Consider the following 17,036-nt stretch of genomic DNA (forward strand, 5'->3'; position numbering starts at 1 on the left):
AAAGTGGCATAAGGTTTATGTTTTTATTATGTAAACTAGGTTAAGATCAGATGAACATTATATATAAATTATTTTAAGTATTATATATTTTTTACATATTATGAAATAATAAATATATATTGAATAATTAAAAGTTTAGTAACTATTATGTATATAATTAAATTGGTACAAATACTTAAATAATTTTATTAATCCAGACAAACACTTTTTTCTATTTTATATGGTATAAAATTAAGTTTAAATGATATTAACATAGGTATATAGTATATTTTAATATTGAATTCTGTTAAAAAATATTTTATACTCATATTTTTTTTGATCATTTGTATTTATTTATAACAAAAAATTTAAATCAATGATAACAATGATAACAAATTTTTTAATAGTTTTAGTAATTTATAATTTTAAAAAAATTCAATGCAAAGCTTGAAATCTAAATATTAAGTTGTTAATAATTGTTCAAAATGTTTATCAAAAAAATTCAAAGCAAATTCAAAATTAAAATACTTATGTATTTTATATGGTATATAATTTATTTTAAAAAAAATTAATATATATATATATAATATTTATTAAATGAGATTTCCTACTTATATAATTTCGTAATCATTTGTATCTTGTTATAACATAAATTTTAAATCATGGATCAAAAAAATTTCAATGTGAGATTTTTAACAACTTTAGTCATTTATATTCGTTTTTAAAAATTCAAAATATAACATATAGGAAAAATCTAAATTTTATTATATAGTTAATGTGGTTGTTTAATTTATTTTAATAAGTCAAAATTTTTAAAAATGATAGAGAATAGACTAATTTTTATCAAATCTTTATTATTCAAAATCATTGATTGCAATATATACTTTAGCCACATTAGGAAATTACGTGATTTTTATTTAAAGAAACAGTGAAGAACATTTATGATTAATTTATGGTTAGTTTAATATAAAACTTATTATATATTTATATGGACCAACATATTTTTCTAAGGATTCTAAGAATGATTGTAGTGATGACATGTGGCTACAAAAATATGTTGTAATGCTTCTCTTTTAATATATAAGGGATTATCGGGCACAGTTTCACGATATTATTTGAAAGTTTGTATTTGTTTGTTGTGGAGAAATATTTTGTTTGTTTTTTCGATAAAAAAAATCGTTTGTTTGAAAATAACTAGAGTGAATGTAAAGATATGTGACTCAACCGCTGGAGGCATCAAATGTTAGGCACTTTATTTCTTTGAAAATCGAATATGATTCCACGCTATCCTTATGTACTCACATGCATGGTTAAATGACACCCGTCGTCGCATCTTAAGGCATATAACGCAGAAAAGAAGATAGGTAAAAAAAGAGATACAGGGATACCAACTTTCTAATGGTATAACCGTTGTAGTAATTAGGAAATGAGTGTAATTGTTACGTATAGTATATGTGGTCGGTCTTACAAATGCATAATCAAATATTGATTAATGGTGAATTCAATTAGTGTTTACAGAAAAGAAAGTAAAAACAATGCAAAAACAACAGTAAATTCTTGTTGTGCTGGTTCCGAACTAATTGATGCTGCAATGAAATGAGCATAGACCAAAACCAAATGTGACATTTTTAACCAAGTTTCTTAAGACGAGTTCAAAGTACATATATGTCATTCGCAGGATAGTATGGCTGTGATTAGTAATGTAGGTGTTCTAGTTATTTACAAACCGTTTCTTTTAGTATGACCAAGCATTAGAAACTTTATTGAGATATACGATTAATTGATTCGGTAGTTTTTCACCTTTGTGAATGACACGCTTCATTAATAGATACAAAGTTTTTTTCTAAAATGCAACAAGAAGAGAATTCATTCTCTCATTTGTATTAAAAGTCATTTTTTGTAAGCATCGCCTAGAGCAAAAACTATTCTCCACTCCACTTGTCTTTCTTCTTCTTTTCTTTTCAAGTTCTTTCCACATTAATAAATGTTTGTGCAGCAACGAAAATACATAAGCAACGAAAATACATACTTATAATTAAGAAGAACAAAGTAATTATCCAGAACTAACGGATTATAAGCCTTGATAATAGATCTGAAATTTCTACCATTCAAAAGCTCGGGTTGCTATTATATTCAGAAACGAGAATATCTTTGCCATCCATTAGGCTGTACACAACGAATGAATCTGATCTTAATTAGTTCGAATGTAACTAGCAACCTCAACTTGCAATTACTAGCTAATTCATCCCTCGAGATTTTGTAGCTCCAAAAATTCCCAGCAGAAGTAAACCAAATAAATGTTTTGTGCAACCATTCATGTAGAATTATGAGTTTAAATGGAGTTCAGTGAGTAATATAAATAAAAAGAAATCTAAATACTAACCTGGAAATGACTGGAAGGAGGATCGAAGCGATGTAACTGAGGGGAATGAAGCCTGGTCCGACGTCATCAACCACTTAACTGATCGTTCATATAATATATTTATATAACCGATCGTAGATCTGAGTTAAGGGCCTCGTGCCAGACAACAATCCCCTCATAAGAAAAAGCTTCATAGATGAACATGGAGTCCATAAGAAGAACCCTAGCTACCTTTTACAAGTGAGATGATCAGCTTATAATTTACAAAGAATCGTAAAAGTGAAAGAGAAGGAGACAAGAACGCAATGATGAAAGGAAGAGGCAGATATTATATTATTAGGAAAAGATATTGTGGAAATGTAGGTGGTAAAAATAATGAAAAGGCAAGAGGAAAAAGATAGAAAAGAACAAACATATTAAAGTCATATCTCACCAATTTGACGACCTTTTTCGTTTTGTTTAATACATTATATATATAGTTAAACATTTTAGGCTTATAATGCTTTCACATGTATATGGTACTGGATATTAAAAAAAAGTCAAATATTCGATTGGTGGATGATCAAGATACTATCTCTTGGTTGAATGTATCTCGGATCAAATTAAGTTAAATATTGGATTTTTTTATAGTTTCTGTGACTTAGCATAATTTACTAACAAAAACGTTACACTGAAATGTAAGTATGTTCTATGTAACACGGAAGGCTAATATCATTTTCAGCATTAGGACGATGATGCTACAAGTCAAAACAGAAAGTGAGAAAGTCAAAAGATTAGTTGAGAAATAACTAATGTAAAATGAAATTAAGAGGAAAAAAACAAAGAAAGAAGAGCGATAGGTGAATTATTAGGACATGATTATGTTGGATTAGATGAAGATGAGATTACAGAGGAAAATGTCTTCATAATTCTCATGTACTCCATGTGACATTCACACACCTACCTCTCTTTTCCCTTTCTCCCCAACCCACGCATGCATTCATTTTTATATGTTTTCAATAAGAAAAGTCTTGTGACTGCCATATGCACAAAAATTTAATTGTTACAGGAGAATAAGTGGTATGGAATGGATGAAATACAAAAAACCCAAAAAATTCAGTGAAACAAATATTTACAAAGGAAAAGAAGCATACTTAAAATGTACTCCCTCTCCCTCCTGGCCCCCTCTATAAAAGATAAAAGTTTTGGTGTGTTTAAACAATAATAAATATACCATTTTATGATTAGCTAGTTTCGATAATTTTAAATCAGTAGCAATTCAATAAATATTATTACTTTTATAAAAAAAATCACTAATACCATCCATTATCAGCTATTAAAATGTACAAAATATATCTTTTAAGAACATTTTTACAGGTGTTCAAACAAAATTTTTTTATAAAACACTAGAGTTGTTCCCGGGTTACGCCCGGGTTATTTTTGTATGAAAATGTGAAATCAGAATATCATAGAAGATTAATATATTTCTGTCTGAATTATTTTTAATGTAAAATAGTGTCAGGGTTAAAGTAATCATTGAATGTAAAAAAAAAAAAGGAGAAGTATTATCGATGGCTATTGATTCTTACTGATACAATGATTGTATTAATTGACGTTGGAAGCAATAATGTAAGCTTACAAACAATTGACTAGTCTCGTTTGTAAACGCTTAAGTCTTCAAACAGAGGAGTAGAAATCATAAATAAGATGGTGGAGTTTTTGAAGAAGATGGTGGTAGATGTGATGGGATTTGCTTAAGTTGGAGAGCCTGAAATTTAATTTCAAATAAATTAGTGAACATAAATTTGCATTAGGAATCAATTTATTTAATTAATAGAGTAGGAAGACGTACTTGGAAGTAGCGAGGTATCCATCATACGGGAAGGAGTTTTAACTCTGATTCGTGTCTGTTGGTAGCTTGATACTGCATAGCAGATACATGTGAATTATTAGATAGATAACCACTTTAAAAACCTTCAATGAGATTCTGAGTTTTTGATTTTACTTACCCTCATGGGAACGAAGGCGGTTGAAGGTTTCTTTGTAGATTATATTCTTCACTTTTTGTTTGTGTGAGTATTCGCCTTTAGTATACTTGCATCCCTTTGTTATATGAAGGTTACTGGGTTCCCAGCATAACAATAATCCTTTCTTTTCTAATATATTCAAATTCGAAGTTTTTTTTTTTTGATAAATTTGTTTTTTCTGAAGTGTTTTTTTCTTTCAAATTTTCTTAAAATTAAAAAATTCATATTGTTATATTTTAATCAAGACGGTAATAGATAGTGCAGAAAATTAGATAGTGCAGATAATGCAGTAATAGATAGTGCAGAAAATTATTTAAAAAAGTTCATCATATATTAAAAATTAATATTTAGCTAATTAGTAAATATTTCATAAAAATAAAAATAATTTATTGTAATGGTTTTTGAATTGATAATATATGTATAATTTTGAAAATTATTAGCCTGCCATTGCAAGCAAAACACATATCATTCATACAAAGAAGAAGAAACTCATTGACTATATAGATAGATATTCTTACTTTTCTTACCACGTTCTTATTGAAAGAGTTTTATCTTATGTTTATCAAACCATATCCATGTTTTTTTTCCTTATTAACACTAACTCTTATTAAAATGGAAATAATAATATTTGTGAACTTCAGCTTATGTTATATGTATTAAATAAAAAATAACTAAAAATATGTGAGTTTGTATAAAATTTAATACAGTAGTAATACAGAAAATTATTTTAAAAGGTTATCATATATTTAAAATTAATATTTGTTTAATTATTAATTATGTTTATTAAAAAAGATTATTGTAATGGTTTTTAATATATATATACTATCTTCTGTTAAGTGCGGAGAAAACACTTATCATTCATACGCATAAGAAGAATTTCATATGATATCACAGTTGTCATACCTACAAAACTTCTAATAGTAGAGTTAGGTAAATTTTTTAATATGAGTTTTAGTTTATTTACTATATAGAGAGTTTTTTTAAATTTTTTTTACCATGTTCTTATTTTAAAAAGAATTATCTCATGTTTATCAAACCATATACATGTTCTTTCCTTATTAACACTAACTCTTATAAAAAAAGAAATAGTCATATATGAGAATTTCAGGTTCTATTATATGTAGTTAATAAAAAGATAGTAAAATACAGTGCTTTCTATAGTGTACAAATAAGTCCATGGAAAATAATTTATGTTTTTTAATAATTGATTACTAACCTTACCAAGTTTTAGTAGATTTGTGGGGCCCAGTTGCATCCCATCTATAATTCAGTTATAGATTTTATAGTCTATACGTAATTATACTACAATATGATTGAATTCTATTTTATTACTTTAGTAAAACTGTATCTGAGTTTTGTTTTGAATTTAAAAATATTTGCGTCATTAATAGTTTTTTTATTAATATGGTTTTAGTAGAATCATCTAATAATACTCCACAAATTCTCCAAGCTCTTTAGATTTTTTTAACAGTTTAGAAAACATTTATTTGTTTTAGAAAAAAAAACAATTATCAAGCTTACCAACGTTAGGTTTTTTATTTAATGGCAGTTTTGTGGTAAGATTTCTGTGGCATGATTTGAGTCACATAATTGATAAGTTTGGAGTTTTGATTACTCGGAGGCTCTAGGCTTAGTTTGAAAGTTTTCTGGCAAAATAAAACAAATAATTTTGATAGAAAAGAAAAACGATGATATTAAATTATCGGACTACATTAAAATATTTGTATTGTATAAGTGCAGTCAATCTACAATATGCATAGCTTTGTAGATATGTCACAGTCAATATTACATTAGTATAACGTGGTAGAGTTATTATATATTATTATAGATCCTACGGAAGTAAAGGTTTGACGTACCTGCTGTTTCCAGAGGTGGTGTAGAAGGTGTGTTCTTCATCCTTTTGTAATCTTGATTTTAGAAACGATCCGATTGTGTGTTAGAGATTTAGGTTTCGACTGGTGATATTTTCGGGAACACGAGGAATGAATAGGAAAGGAACATATAGGAATAAAATTACAAGAATGAAAAGGAACAAGGAATGCTTTTGTTCTATAGTTCTTTTCAAAAAAAGGAATGGAGAGGGAATTTAGGGTATGAATGGTGAACAGGAAACGACGAGAAATAATGCATTCCTTAACGTTCCTAAAACAAATCACCATTCACAAGGAATAATAATTCCCTCTCATTTCCTTTCATTCATTTTTTGTAGAGAATTAAAAAACAAAATTATTCATTGATAAAATTGATAAGGAACAACCATTCATTTTCATTCCTACTATTTTATTCCAACATTCTTTTTTTATTCGTTCCTTTTGTTTTCCGAATGGTTATCAGTTAGACCCCTAGATTATACACGTACGTAGGAGAGCTTAGAAGAAGGTTCTGATATTGTGGTTTGAGTCTTGTTTTTGTAGATGGGAGAGATGAAGTTGGGTTTTTTTTAATTTAATTATATATGCCTCAATGATTCTCTGAGCAGTATACATGGTAATAATGGAAAATGATTAAGCTTAGCGTATATGAAGGAGAATTAGAAATTTATTGGCTTGTATATCAGAATATTTTGTTATGTTAGTGGAAGGAAACAACATTAACTTCCTCGGTTTGTCTTGCCAAAACGGTGGCGTTGAAAATTATGGCCATGTCTTATACTATCATTTTTTATCCTCGTGACTTCCATCTTTTATTGGGTTCACGCAAAAATTAAGAAAAAATAAAGGCCAATAACGATACAAACGAAGCCCAAAAGCCCTCTCCAAATAAAACAAAAACGTGAAATCCAGAAGCGACTTAAGCGTGTTTGACATGTCCAAACAAAATATTCCGATTAGTTGATTATTTTTGGTGATATGACAGCCTAAAAACTCAGCATATAGGCTTTTTAGTATTGTGATTTATCTTTCGAAAATATAAATATTATTATCTATTATTTGCATATCCAAATCCTTTTTAATATATTTATACATGTCAACATCTGTACTGAGTTGTTATCTTTACGTTGGTGTGAAAACCGTTTACTCTCGCTACCTTCTTTCAATTGTTGACAATGGCACTACAAAAGTACAAATACTCCTCAGGAAGCTGTTCTCTCTGTCAGGACAAGTAATTTATGTGATAATACAAAATAGTTGTACACGAATAGAAAGCTTTCTTTTAACCAAAGACAATTGACATTGCAATCAACGCCAATGCAAAGCAAGATCACTTCTTCTATCGGCAAGGATATTGTTTTGGGTTGTTGATTTATGCAGAGTCAAGATTAGTCATCCTAGTAAAAGGGATATCTAATAGGAAGCATCCACATAAAAGTTAGGCACGAACCAAACCCATGGATTGCAGGCTAGCAGCCCCAAGAGGTTAGCCCATTTGGTAACCTGTGTAACTCAATCTTTAATACTCGATAGAGAAGGTTTATGAGAGCATATACCCAGTCCATCCAGAGATCTGAGAGGGCTATGCAGAGATTCTCTTAGCCTAAGCTAAAGGAACAAAACAAGTATAATAGAAAGTGGGCTTTTTGTTCGTGGACAATCTAGTTATTAGAAAAGGACAAAAAAGAGAGAGAGAGAGAGCAGTGGTTACGTTGTTCACATAACAACAGTAGTTTGAGAGAGTTTTTCTCTCGATTCCTCTCCTTCTTCTCTCTCATGAATCTTTCAGAAGGAGAGTATCGCCGGTTTAGTTTTGTTTCTTTTCACCGAATTTTTCCGGTTGTGTCTCCCGATGGTCGGGCTTTTGTCTCCGGGGAGAGGTGGTTCCCTCAACACTATCTTCGCCGGCTCTTGTCTCCGGGAAGGGATGATTCTGCTACATCACTTCGCCGGCTCCTTACCGGGGGTTTCCCCGGTTCCGTTTAATCATCGATTCTTGGGGTCCTCTGCTCAATCGATTCTCCTCTTCAGCTTCCGATCCATTGTTCCTTGCCTTTGTTAAGGATGATTCATCTTCAAGCTTATCTCTTTCTATAAAGATGTTTGGTTTGCATGTAAAGAATTTTGGAGGCTTCAGTTGGATTGATGTCGATTTTTTTTCAGAAGCGGTGATTTGCTAGATTTGGCTCTATGGTTGATCTAGGTTGAGAACGGTTCAGTCTTGAATGGGTTCTCCTTGGTCTCGTCTTCGCCGTCGGCGGAGCACCGCCGTGTAAGCTTTCTGGCACCGGAGGAAGGTGATGTCTTGTGTCTTGACGCGTGTGCCATTGATTGCTGGGCAATCGGACACGTGGTGGAATCTGGACGTTTCCTTCCCCAACGGTTTTCGTCTTTGGGCTGAAGGCCCGAAGTTCGTTTGGTTTGTTCTGGCCCGTTGGTTTGTGGCCTTTTAATGTTTGGCCGTTTATTTGGCCTTAGTTTGTAAAGTTTGTTGGGCTTTGCCTTTTGGGCTTTGTCTCTTTTAATAAAATTCCAGATGACAAAAAAAAAAAAAAAAAAAACAACAGTAGTTTGATGATAGCAAAGTGAATGCTTGCGAATAAGATACAAAAGTCTTTTGGAGAAATCAGAAAAGTGATCAAATCCAAAACGACAATCTTGTCTTGTCCCTGAAAAATCCTGTCATTACTCTCTCAAACCCTTTCGCCTTTCGAATCTCCCTTTTTCTTCTTCTTCCTCTCTCTTCAATGATTCCACTCTCTGAATTTCACTCAACTCCTTCCCATGGCTGCAAAACGTGTCCACGGAGACTACCCTTCCTCCACCGTTAAACGCCACAAGGACCTCGACTTCCCCGAAGACACCACCACCGCACTCCAAGACGACGACGGCGCCGCCGCGATCAACCTCCTCAGCCTACTCCTACAATGCGCCGAATACGTAGCGACGGACCACCTCCGCGAAGCTTCCATCCTCCTGTCGGAAATCTCCGAGACATGCTCCCCGTTCGGTTCCTCCCCGGAGCGAGTCGTCGCCTACTTCGCCCAGGCGCTCCAAGCGCGCGTCATCAGCACCTACCTCTCCAGCGCGTGCTCCCAACTCTCGGAGAGTCCACTCCAGTCTCAGAAGATCTTCGCGGCCTTGCAGACATTCAACTCCCTGAGCCCTCTCATCAAATTCTCACACTTCACCGCCAACCAAGCGATCTTCCAGGCCCTCGACGGCGAGGACTCCGTCCACATCATCGACCTCGACGTCATGCAAGGCCTCCAATGGCCTGGACTCTTCCACATCCTCGCTTCCCGTCCTCGAAAGATCCGATCCATTCGGATCACCGGGTTCGGGCCATCCTCCGACATCCTCGCCTCCACCGGCCGGAGACTCGCCGACTTCGCGGCGTCCTTGTCCCTCCCCTTCGAGTTCCGTCCCATTGTAGGCAAAATCGGAAACGTAACCGATCCGAGTCGACTCGGGAGGAGGCCCGGCGAGGCTGTGGTGGTTCACTGGATGCAGCACCGGCTATACGACGTCACCGGGAGCGATCTCGACGCGCTGGAGATTATACGGAGGCTGAGGCCGAGTCTGGTAACGATGGTGGAGCAGGAGCTGAGCTACGACGACGGAGGAGGAGGCTGCTTTCTTGGGAGGTTCGTGGAGGCGTTGCATTATTACAGCGCGTTGTTCGACGCGCTTGGGGACGGGTTGGGGGAGGAGAGTGGGGAGAGGTTCACGGTGGAGCAGATCGTGCTTGCGACGGAGATAAGGAACATTGTTGGGGGGAAAGGGAGGGGGATGATGAGGTGGAAAGAGGAGCTGAGTCGGGTCGGTTTTAGGCCCGTTTCGCTTCGGGGCAACCCGGCAACGCAAGCGGGTTTGTTATTGGGTATGTTGCCGTGGAATGGATACACGTTGGTCGAAGAAAATGGAACTCTTCGGCTCGGTTGGAAGGATCTCTCGCTTTTGACTGCTTCTGCTTGGCAATTTCAGCCGTCCGATTAACTTTTCATTACAATGTGTTTCTTTTTTCTTTTTCCTTTTTATAAACACACTTGATCCGTTTAAAGAATAACGCAAGGTTGGAGAAAAATAATTATGATATAGTTGAGATATCAAAGGTTTTATATAATTCACTAATCCTATCTTATATATTAAAACAGAAGTCACAACCTTGATTCATGTGTGATTTTTTTTAAAATGGACCTAATGTACATATTCATAGAAATTCATACTATATTTTAATTCAGACTAATAATAAATATAATTTTTAAAATATTTTAATCATAGTATCTTTTGATATCTTTTCATTTTAAATATAAATATATTTATTTTAAAATTCTAACAAATCTGTTTAAAAAGATTTTTACAAGATCTTCATTTTTGAAATTATATTTAAATATTTTCACTAATTTCGAAATTAGTTTAAAATATTATTATACATTAATATATTCAGTTATATAAAATAAAAATAAAAAAATCTATAATATTTTAGTTATTATATAATCATAATCAATCATATTTAATTAAAATTTTATATTGAGCTAAATATAATAAAATTGTATTAAATTTATATATTTATATATTTTATTTTTCGTAACTATGAAATATTTATGTTCAAAAATAAAATCTAATATGTTGGTAAGATGGGTTAACATTATCAAACTATATAATACATGTATAAAAATTAACATGTATTTTTTTAAAGTTAATAATATAAAATCTTTGTAACTACTTTAATCATAATATATTTTCATTTTAAATATAATATATATTTATATATTATATTTTAAAAATTCTAATAAATCTGTGTAATATTTAAGCAATAACTTAATGTATTTTAAGTTATCGTTTAGAAATGAAAATAAATAAATTATATCCTATTTTATCTACTTTTATAGTCACGATCATGTTAAAATATAATTATTATACTAAAATAAATATGATAAAATTATATTCAATTGATAAATTTATAAATTTTATTTTCATAAATATAAACTATTTATTTAAAATATAATATGATGATAGAACGACTTAAAATTAACAAACTATATAATACATGTCTAAAAATTAACATATGTTACACTTTTATATATACAATAATAAATTATCTAAAATGAATAGGCATAAAAATATTGGTAAAAAGAAATCCAGTTTTGAAATACGGGTCAGAATTTAGCATAAATTAAATACAAAATATTTTTTAAATATATTTTCTCATGAATATATTAATTTTTTTAATAACTAAATGCAAATATAATAAGATAAATATATAATAAGAAGGGGCAAATACATAAGGTTTAAACAATTAATTAATTATAGTATGTAAATTATAAAATTATTGTATTTGAAATAGTTATATAAATATTTAAGTATACCCCCCCCCTTTTTTTCTAATTCTTTTTTTGATAAATATTTAAGTACCACTTATGTTCTAAAACAATAATTTATGTATAGAAAAGTGAAAACAAACACCCGTGCAGTTGCACGGGTCAAAATCTAGTTTCATTTTAAAATGTGCGTAAATGATAAGTATATTCACAAAATTTATTTACATATGTAAACTGTGCAAGCTAGAAAAGTGAAAAGATAAGAAAAAAATTAATAAAAAGGAGAAATAAAATAAAATAATTTATAATATTACTATGTAAAGGTATAAAAATAATTAATTCCGACTCTATTTTTTTTATCTATTGAAAATGTATCTAAGTGAATATAAAAAGAGAGACATTATATCCATCATTTATGTATAAGACCATCTTAGTTCTGCAATTTTAATTTGTTTTCAATTCATTGATGTATTTAAAAATGGATTTTTATAATAAAATAAAATAAAATAATTTTTCTATTTATTTTAAAATTTTACTAAAACTTACAATCAAAATATCCTATTTTAAAATAAAAAATTAATATGAATTACTATCTCTTGTTTTTCTCCATTTATTAATTTTTTTTTTGTTTCTAATGGGTCATATGTTAGGTTTAAATCAGTCATGGAAAAGCTTTTGAAAATGATAAAAGATAAAACATATTTTTATTTTTTGTCAATAAAAACATAGTTTCATTTAAAATATCAAGATAACATACTTTTATATAAAAAAGACTTACATTATACAACTAAAATAATAATATTAAATAGGCCGGAATGTTTTAGTTATCCCAACTGTATGAAGGCCCATTAAAGAAGTAGGCCGAGTCTTCAAAACAACCACCTTCAACTGTCTAAAAAAAACAATTTTCATTTAATTTGCGTGTGGAGCCCGCTTTGTAAATTGCGGTGAGAGTCAGAAATCTTGGAGAAGAAAAATAGTGAACGGGATCCCTAGCTTAGCTTGGGGATTGATGTTTGGACGACTACGATTGACGACGACCATGGCTATTCGCTCCGTCTCCGTGCTCTTCTTCTTGCTGATCATCGGCGGGAGATGGATCGTCTTTGCCGATGGAAGCAGCGGTGGCGCCGGGAGGAACGGCTACTCCGGCGGAGCATGGTCGTCGGCAGTTGCTCCCTCCAATGTTGGCTTAGCTGTCGCTGTCACCGTCATGGCCGGTCTCGCCGTGGCTTTCACCGTCTACTCCCGTAGGTATATTGTTACATAAACAACAAAGATCTAGCTGTTGAGAAGCCAAGTAGGTTTGATAGGGGAAGATAAATCTTATCGGTTCTATTTCTAGTTGCTTCTTTGTTACTATGCTCTCTTGGTCTTTAAAGAATAACATGTAGCCTGGCTTATTTACTTATTGAAGTTGCTTATACACTTCTTCAGAGGGAGCATTGGATCACCTTGGTCACTGAGGAGAAGGAAGCATGCGCTTCAACCTAGTCAGTGGAATGCTTTTTTCACCGACCAAGGCCGACTCAGTGATGGAGGTGTTAAGTTTCTCAAGAAAGTTCGCAGTGGGGTATGCTTGCCTTTTTGACACTCTGATTTAAGCAAAAAATTTCCATTGATAGATGAATTCCCATCTTTGTTTTCAGGGTGTGGATCCAAGCATCAGACCTGAAGTTTGGCCGTTCCTACTTGGAGTGTAAGTATCAGCATCTTTTTCGTTATTCCTTCTTTTATCTACATAATGCTCAAGTAGGATTTGACCCACTCAATTATATACTTTTCCATGGAGATTTTCTTTACTCGTGCATGTTCTAAATGTTGAAGTGTAGACTTTTCTTTGGGGTTGGTCATTTATGTTATATAGGTTTAAGGTAGAATCAATAGTACAACAGTGAACTCATTAACTAGAAGTGTAGATTCAAATGGGAGAGTCTCAGAGTCGCCTTTATGTTTGTCTTCATGGGGATTTATAAGACTAGCCCTAGCTTCGTCGAACCAAAATTCAACCGGCCATCACTCTACATTTAGTTTACTTTGATGAACCTGTGCAAGTTACGAGTACTCTTTATCATCCCGACACACTGTAACCTTATTCCACTTACCTCTCACAGGTATGACTTAAACAGCACCGAAGAAGAAAGAGATTCTATTCGACAGCAGAAACAGTACGTTCGTTTTGTACTTATCTAGAGTTTCCCATTTTTCTCTTAGTATGTATGTAAATAGATTCTTATATATGTAAGTCCTGCAGGAAGGAATACGAAAACCTGCGGAGACAGTGTCGCGAGATTCATAAACGCAATGAAAATGGTTGTGACTCAAACCAAACAGCTCAGAGAAGCAACACCGAAAACAGCCAGGTTCTTGATTCAAATGATATTGCAGAAGTCAATAGTTCAAAGAGATCCATCCAAGTAGAAGAACCAGAGGAGTTGAATTCGATTCTTCAGGATGGGGACTGTGAAGAAAGTGGCGTCACCTCCGAAGATGCTGCTAATGAGTCAGACTCAACCAATTCTGAAGAAACCGAGACTTCGCCTCTTCTAGCGAAAGAAGAAGCAGAAAGCCACGACACTGTTAGCTCAGACTCAACCAAATCCGAAGAAACCGAGACGTCACCTCTTCAAGCCAAAGAAGAAGTAGAAAGCGTTAACTCTGAAGAAACTGAGACTTTGCCTCTTGTAGCTAAAGAAGCAGAAAACCAAGATAAAGTCAACCAAGAAAAAGACACGCTGACTCCATCACCAAACCCAAAATCGCAGGCAGAAGAGGAATTCAACACAACTTGGCAGAGAATTATCCGCCTGGATGCAGTGAGAGCAAACGATGAATGGGTCCCCTACTCACCGTCTCAAGCTGCTGTGTCTGACAAAAAAGCCCGAGGAATAGCCACACAAGTTGGTCTTAATGACTACGACCACTTGGAGCCCTGCCGGATCTTCCACGCAGCCCGTCTGGTCGGGATCCTCGAAGCATATGCAGTGTACGACCCAGAAATCGGATACTGTCAAGGAATGAGCGACTTGCTATCTCCGTTAATCGCAGTAATTGAAGACGACGCGTTAGCATTCTGGTGCTTTGTCGGGTTCATGAGTAAAGCACGTCATAATTTCAGGCTAGACGAGGTTGGAATCAGGCGACAGCTGTCAATGGTATCGAAGATCATAAAATACAAAGACATACGCTTGTACAGGCACTTGGAGAACCTGGAAGCGGAAGACTGCTTCTTCGTATACCGTATGGTGGTGGTTCTGTTCAGACGAGAACTAACCTTTGAGCAAACGCTGTGTCTCTGGGAAGTGATGTGGGCGGATCAAGCAGCCATAAGAACAGGGATCGCAAAGGCCACTTGGGGTAGAATCAGGTTACGGGCACCGCCCACAGAAGATTTGTTGCTGTATGCGATAGCTGCAAGCGTGTTGCAGAGGAGAAAGACGATCATAGAGGAGTACAGTGGGATGGATGAGATAATGAAGGAATGTAATAGCATGGCTGGTCGTCTTGATGTTTGGAAACTTCTTGACGATGCTCATGACTTGGTTGTCAATCTTCACGACAAGATCTGAGAGAGACAGTCAGAGAGAGTGTTAAATCTCACTCTTTGCCACTATCAGTTTACTTGCACTTTTTTGTTAGTGTTCATCTGTTATTGTTACTTAAAAATGTGAAACAAATGTTGTCCCAAAAGCGCTAAAAAAACGTTTCATCCATGTATTGGAATTTTTTGTTACTTAAATAAGGCGACCTAAAATGGATGGGAAGAAGTTGAGATGCCAGCCTCTCAGTTAGTTGACTGAGAAATTCTCTAAAGGCAACCCGGTTAGATGTTGTTTTGGAAAACAGATACTTGAGTAGGCCTTGCTTTCGGATTTGGTTCTTTCCCGATTTTTGATTGGACGATGGCCCCATGTGTGGACTAATATATATTCAATCAATTCTAAGTTTGAAAAATTTCCGTCATTTTTAAGCTTTTGTCATTCAATAAGAAAAAAATCAAAATAAGTTTCTTTAAAAAGTAAAAATACATGTATACTCTAGACTTAACTAATCTAGACTTATGTTTATAGCTAAGGGGTGAGGTTTTGAAGATATGATTTCAAATTTTAAAAAATAAAAAATTAAAATTAAAATTTTCAAAATTAAAAGGAATTATTTTGGTCATTTTCCTTATTGAGAGCTATTTTTGTGTCAAAACTTAAAAAATGCTATTTGAGAGAATTGTCCTTCCAGTTTTAACATATTTTTTATTTTAATTTAATTATTTTCAAATATTGAATAAATTGAAGATTTTTTTTGTCAAGAATTAAACAGAAGATATAATTTGATTTTTTAACTACACCACAACATATATAATAGCTTGCTACTTAAAAAGACTTTTATTTATTTTATCACCAAACCAAGCATGTAAAAATAATCATCATCATAATAACCTAAGAAAAATTTATTAGTACTTTTAAACAACATAAATCTAAAAAATAAAACTATAATTACCGATTATCAGTGAAGTCTATCAACCAAACTCATCTGCATCAAATAATAATATAGATGATTGGATATTTTTGCTTTTTTCGATGATTCCTACGAACATTAGTTTAGTTACATTTTATGTGAATTTAATTTCGTCTTCTCCGGATTTTATTGACACCTATTATCAAAATCTAAAATAGTTAAAAACATATATCTATTTAACTAAAACTTTATAAAACAAAAGTAATAAATTATATATGTTAGTAATATTTTTTTTGTTAAACGATAAGATATACATTCTTTAACAAACTTTCTCCCTGTTTTTCTTTCTAAGAAACAGAGTCAAACAAGTCAATATGAGAATGTTTTAATATGTTGATGTCAAACATTTTAAATCCTCCTTAGGCAAACTATAACATCACAAAAGCAAAACAAGAATCCTTTAAAATCTTTTAAAGAGAACGTAAAAAAAAATTATAAAAATCCAAACACATACCTTTTGTTGTAATCCAATGCATTCTTTGTACTCTCGTGAATTTACTCTAGTAGCCGACTCTCTTTATCACTCTCAACTTCTGGTTGTCGACTCATGCAACTACTTATAACATATGTAATAGTTTTTTGTTGTTGTGATAGACTTTTATCATAAAGTCTCTAATATCTTTAGAAGTATATCCACCAAACACACATGCTTTTAGAGTTTTGTTTTGAACTTTGTAAATAAATTCAGATTTTGCTCAGATTTTCCTTAAAAATATAGAGATTATTTTCTACGTCTAGTTTAATCACGTAATCTACCATATAACACGGATACATGATAGCAGCTTGACTCGATTTCGTCTAAACAAAAATTTTAACTGTTCCACTAAAAAAATACAAAAACAAAAACCACACTATACTTCTTTATCAGCAATAATATTTTACAAAATAAGATAAAAAATTTCTAAAATGATGAATTGAAATGATAAAAGGCATGCAATTAAAGATACATCCATAGGAAAACATTCTCCATGGTCAACTGGGA

The 17,036-nt window shown here is 32.8% G+C and overlaps 2 protein-coding genes across 2 annotated transcripts; both read left to right on the top strand.

Annotated features, from left to right (window-relative positions):
• Positions 1 to 988: 988 nt before the first annotated feature.
• LOC103864129 (scarecrow-like protein 23) lies at positions 989 to 10,362 on the top strand. Its single transcript, XM_033290330.1, has one exon. It carries the CDS (start codon positions 9,003 to 9,005, stop codon positions 10,215 to 10,217), a length of 1,215 nt encoding a protein of 404 aa, XP_033146221.1. The 5' UTR covers positions 989 to 9,002; the 3' UTR covers positions 10,218 to 10,362.
• A 2,085-nt stretch (positions 10,363 to 12,447) lies between these two features.
• Positions 12,448 to 15,281, top strand: LOC103864130 (small G protein signaling modulator 1). Its single transcript, XM_009141885.3, has 5 exons — positions 12,448 to 12,796; positions 12,980 to 13,115; positions 13,192 to 13,241; positions 13,657 to 13,710; positions 13,797 to 15,281. The coding sequence occupies exons 1-5, from the start codon at positions 12,555 to 12,557 to the stop codon at positions 15,109 to 15,111; spliced, it is 1,797 nt and encodes a 598-aa protein (XP_009140133.1). The 5' UTR covers positions 12,448 to 12,554; the 3' UTR covers positions 15,112 to 15,281.
• The last annotated feature ends 1,755 nt before the right edge of the window (positions 15,282 to 17,036 follow it).

Source organism: Brassica rapa, chromosome A04 (assembly GCF_000309985.2).
Source record: "Brassica rapa cultivar Chiifu-401-42 chromosome A04, CAAS_Brap_v3.01, whole genome shotgun sequence".
NCBI lineage: Eukaryota > Viridiplantae > Streptophyta > Magnoliopsida > Brassicales > Brassicaceae > Brassica > Brassica rapa.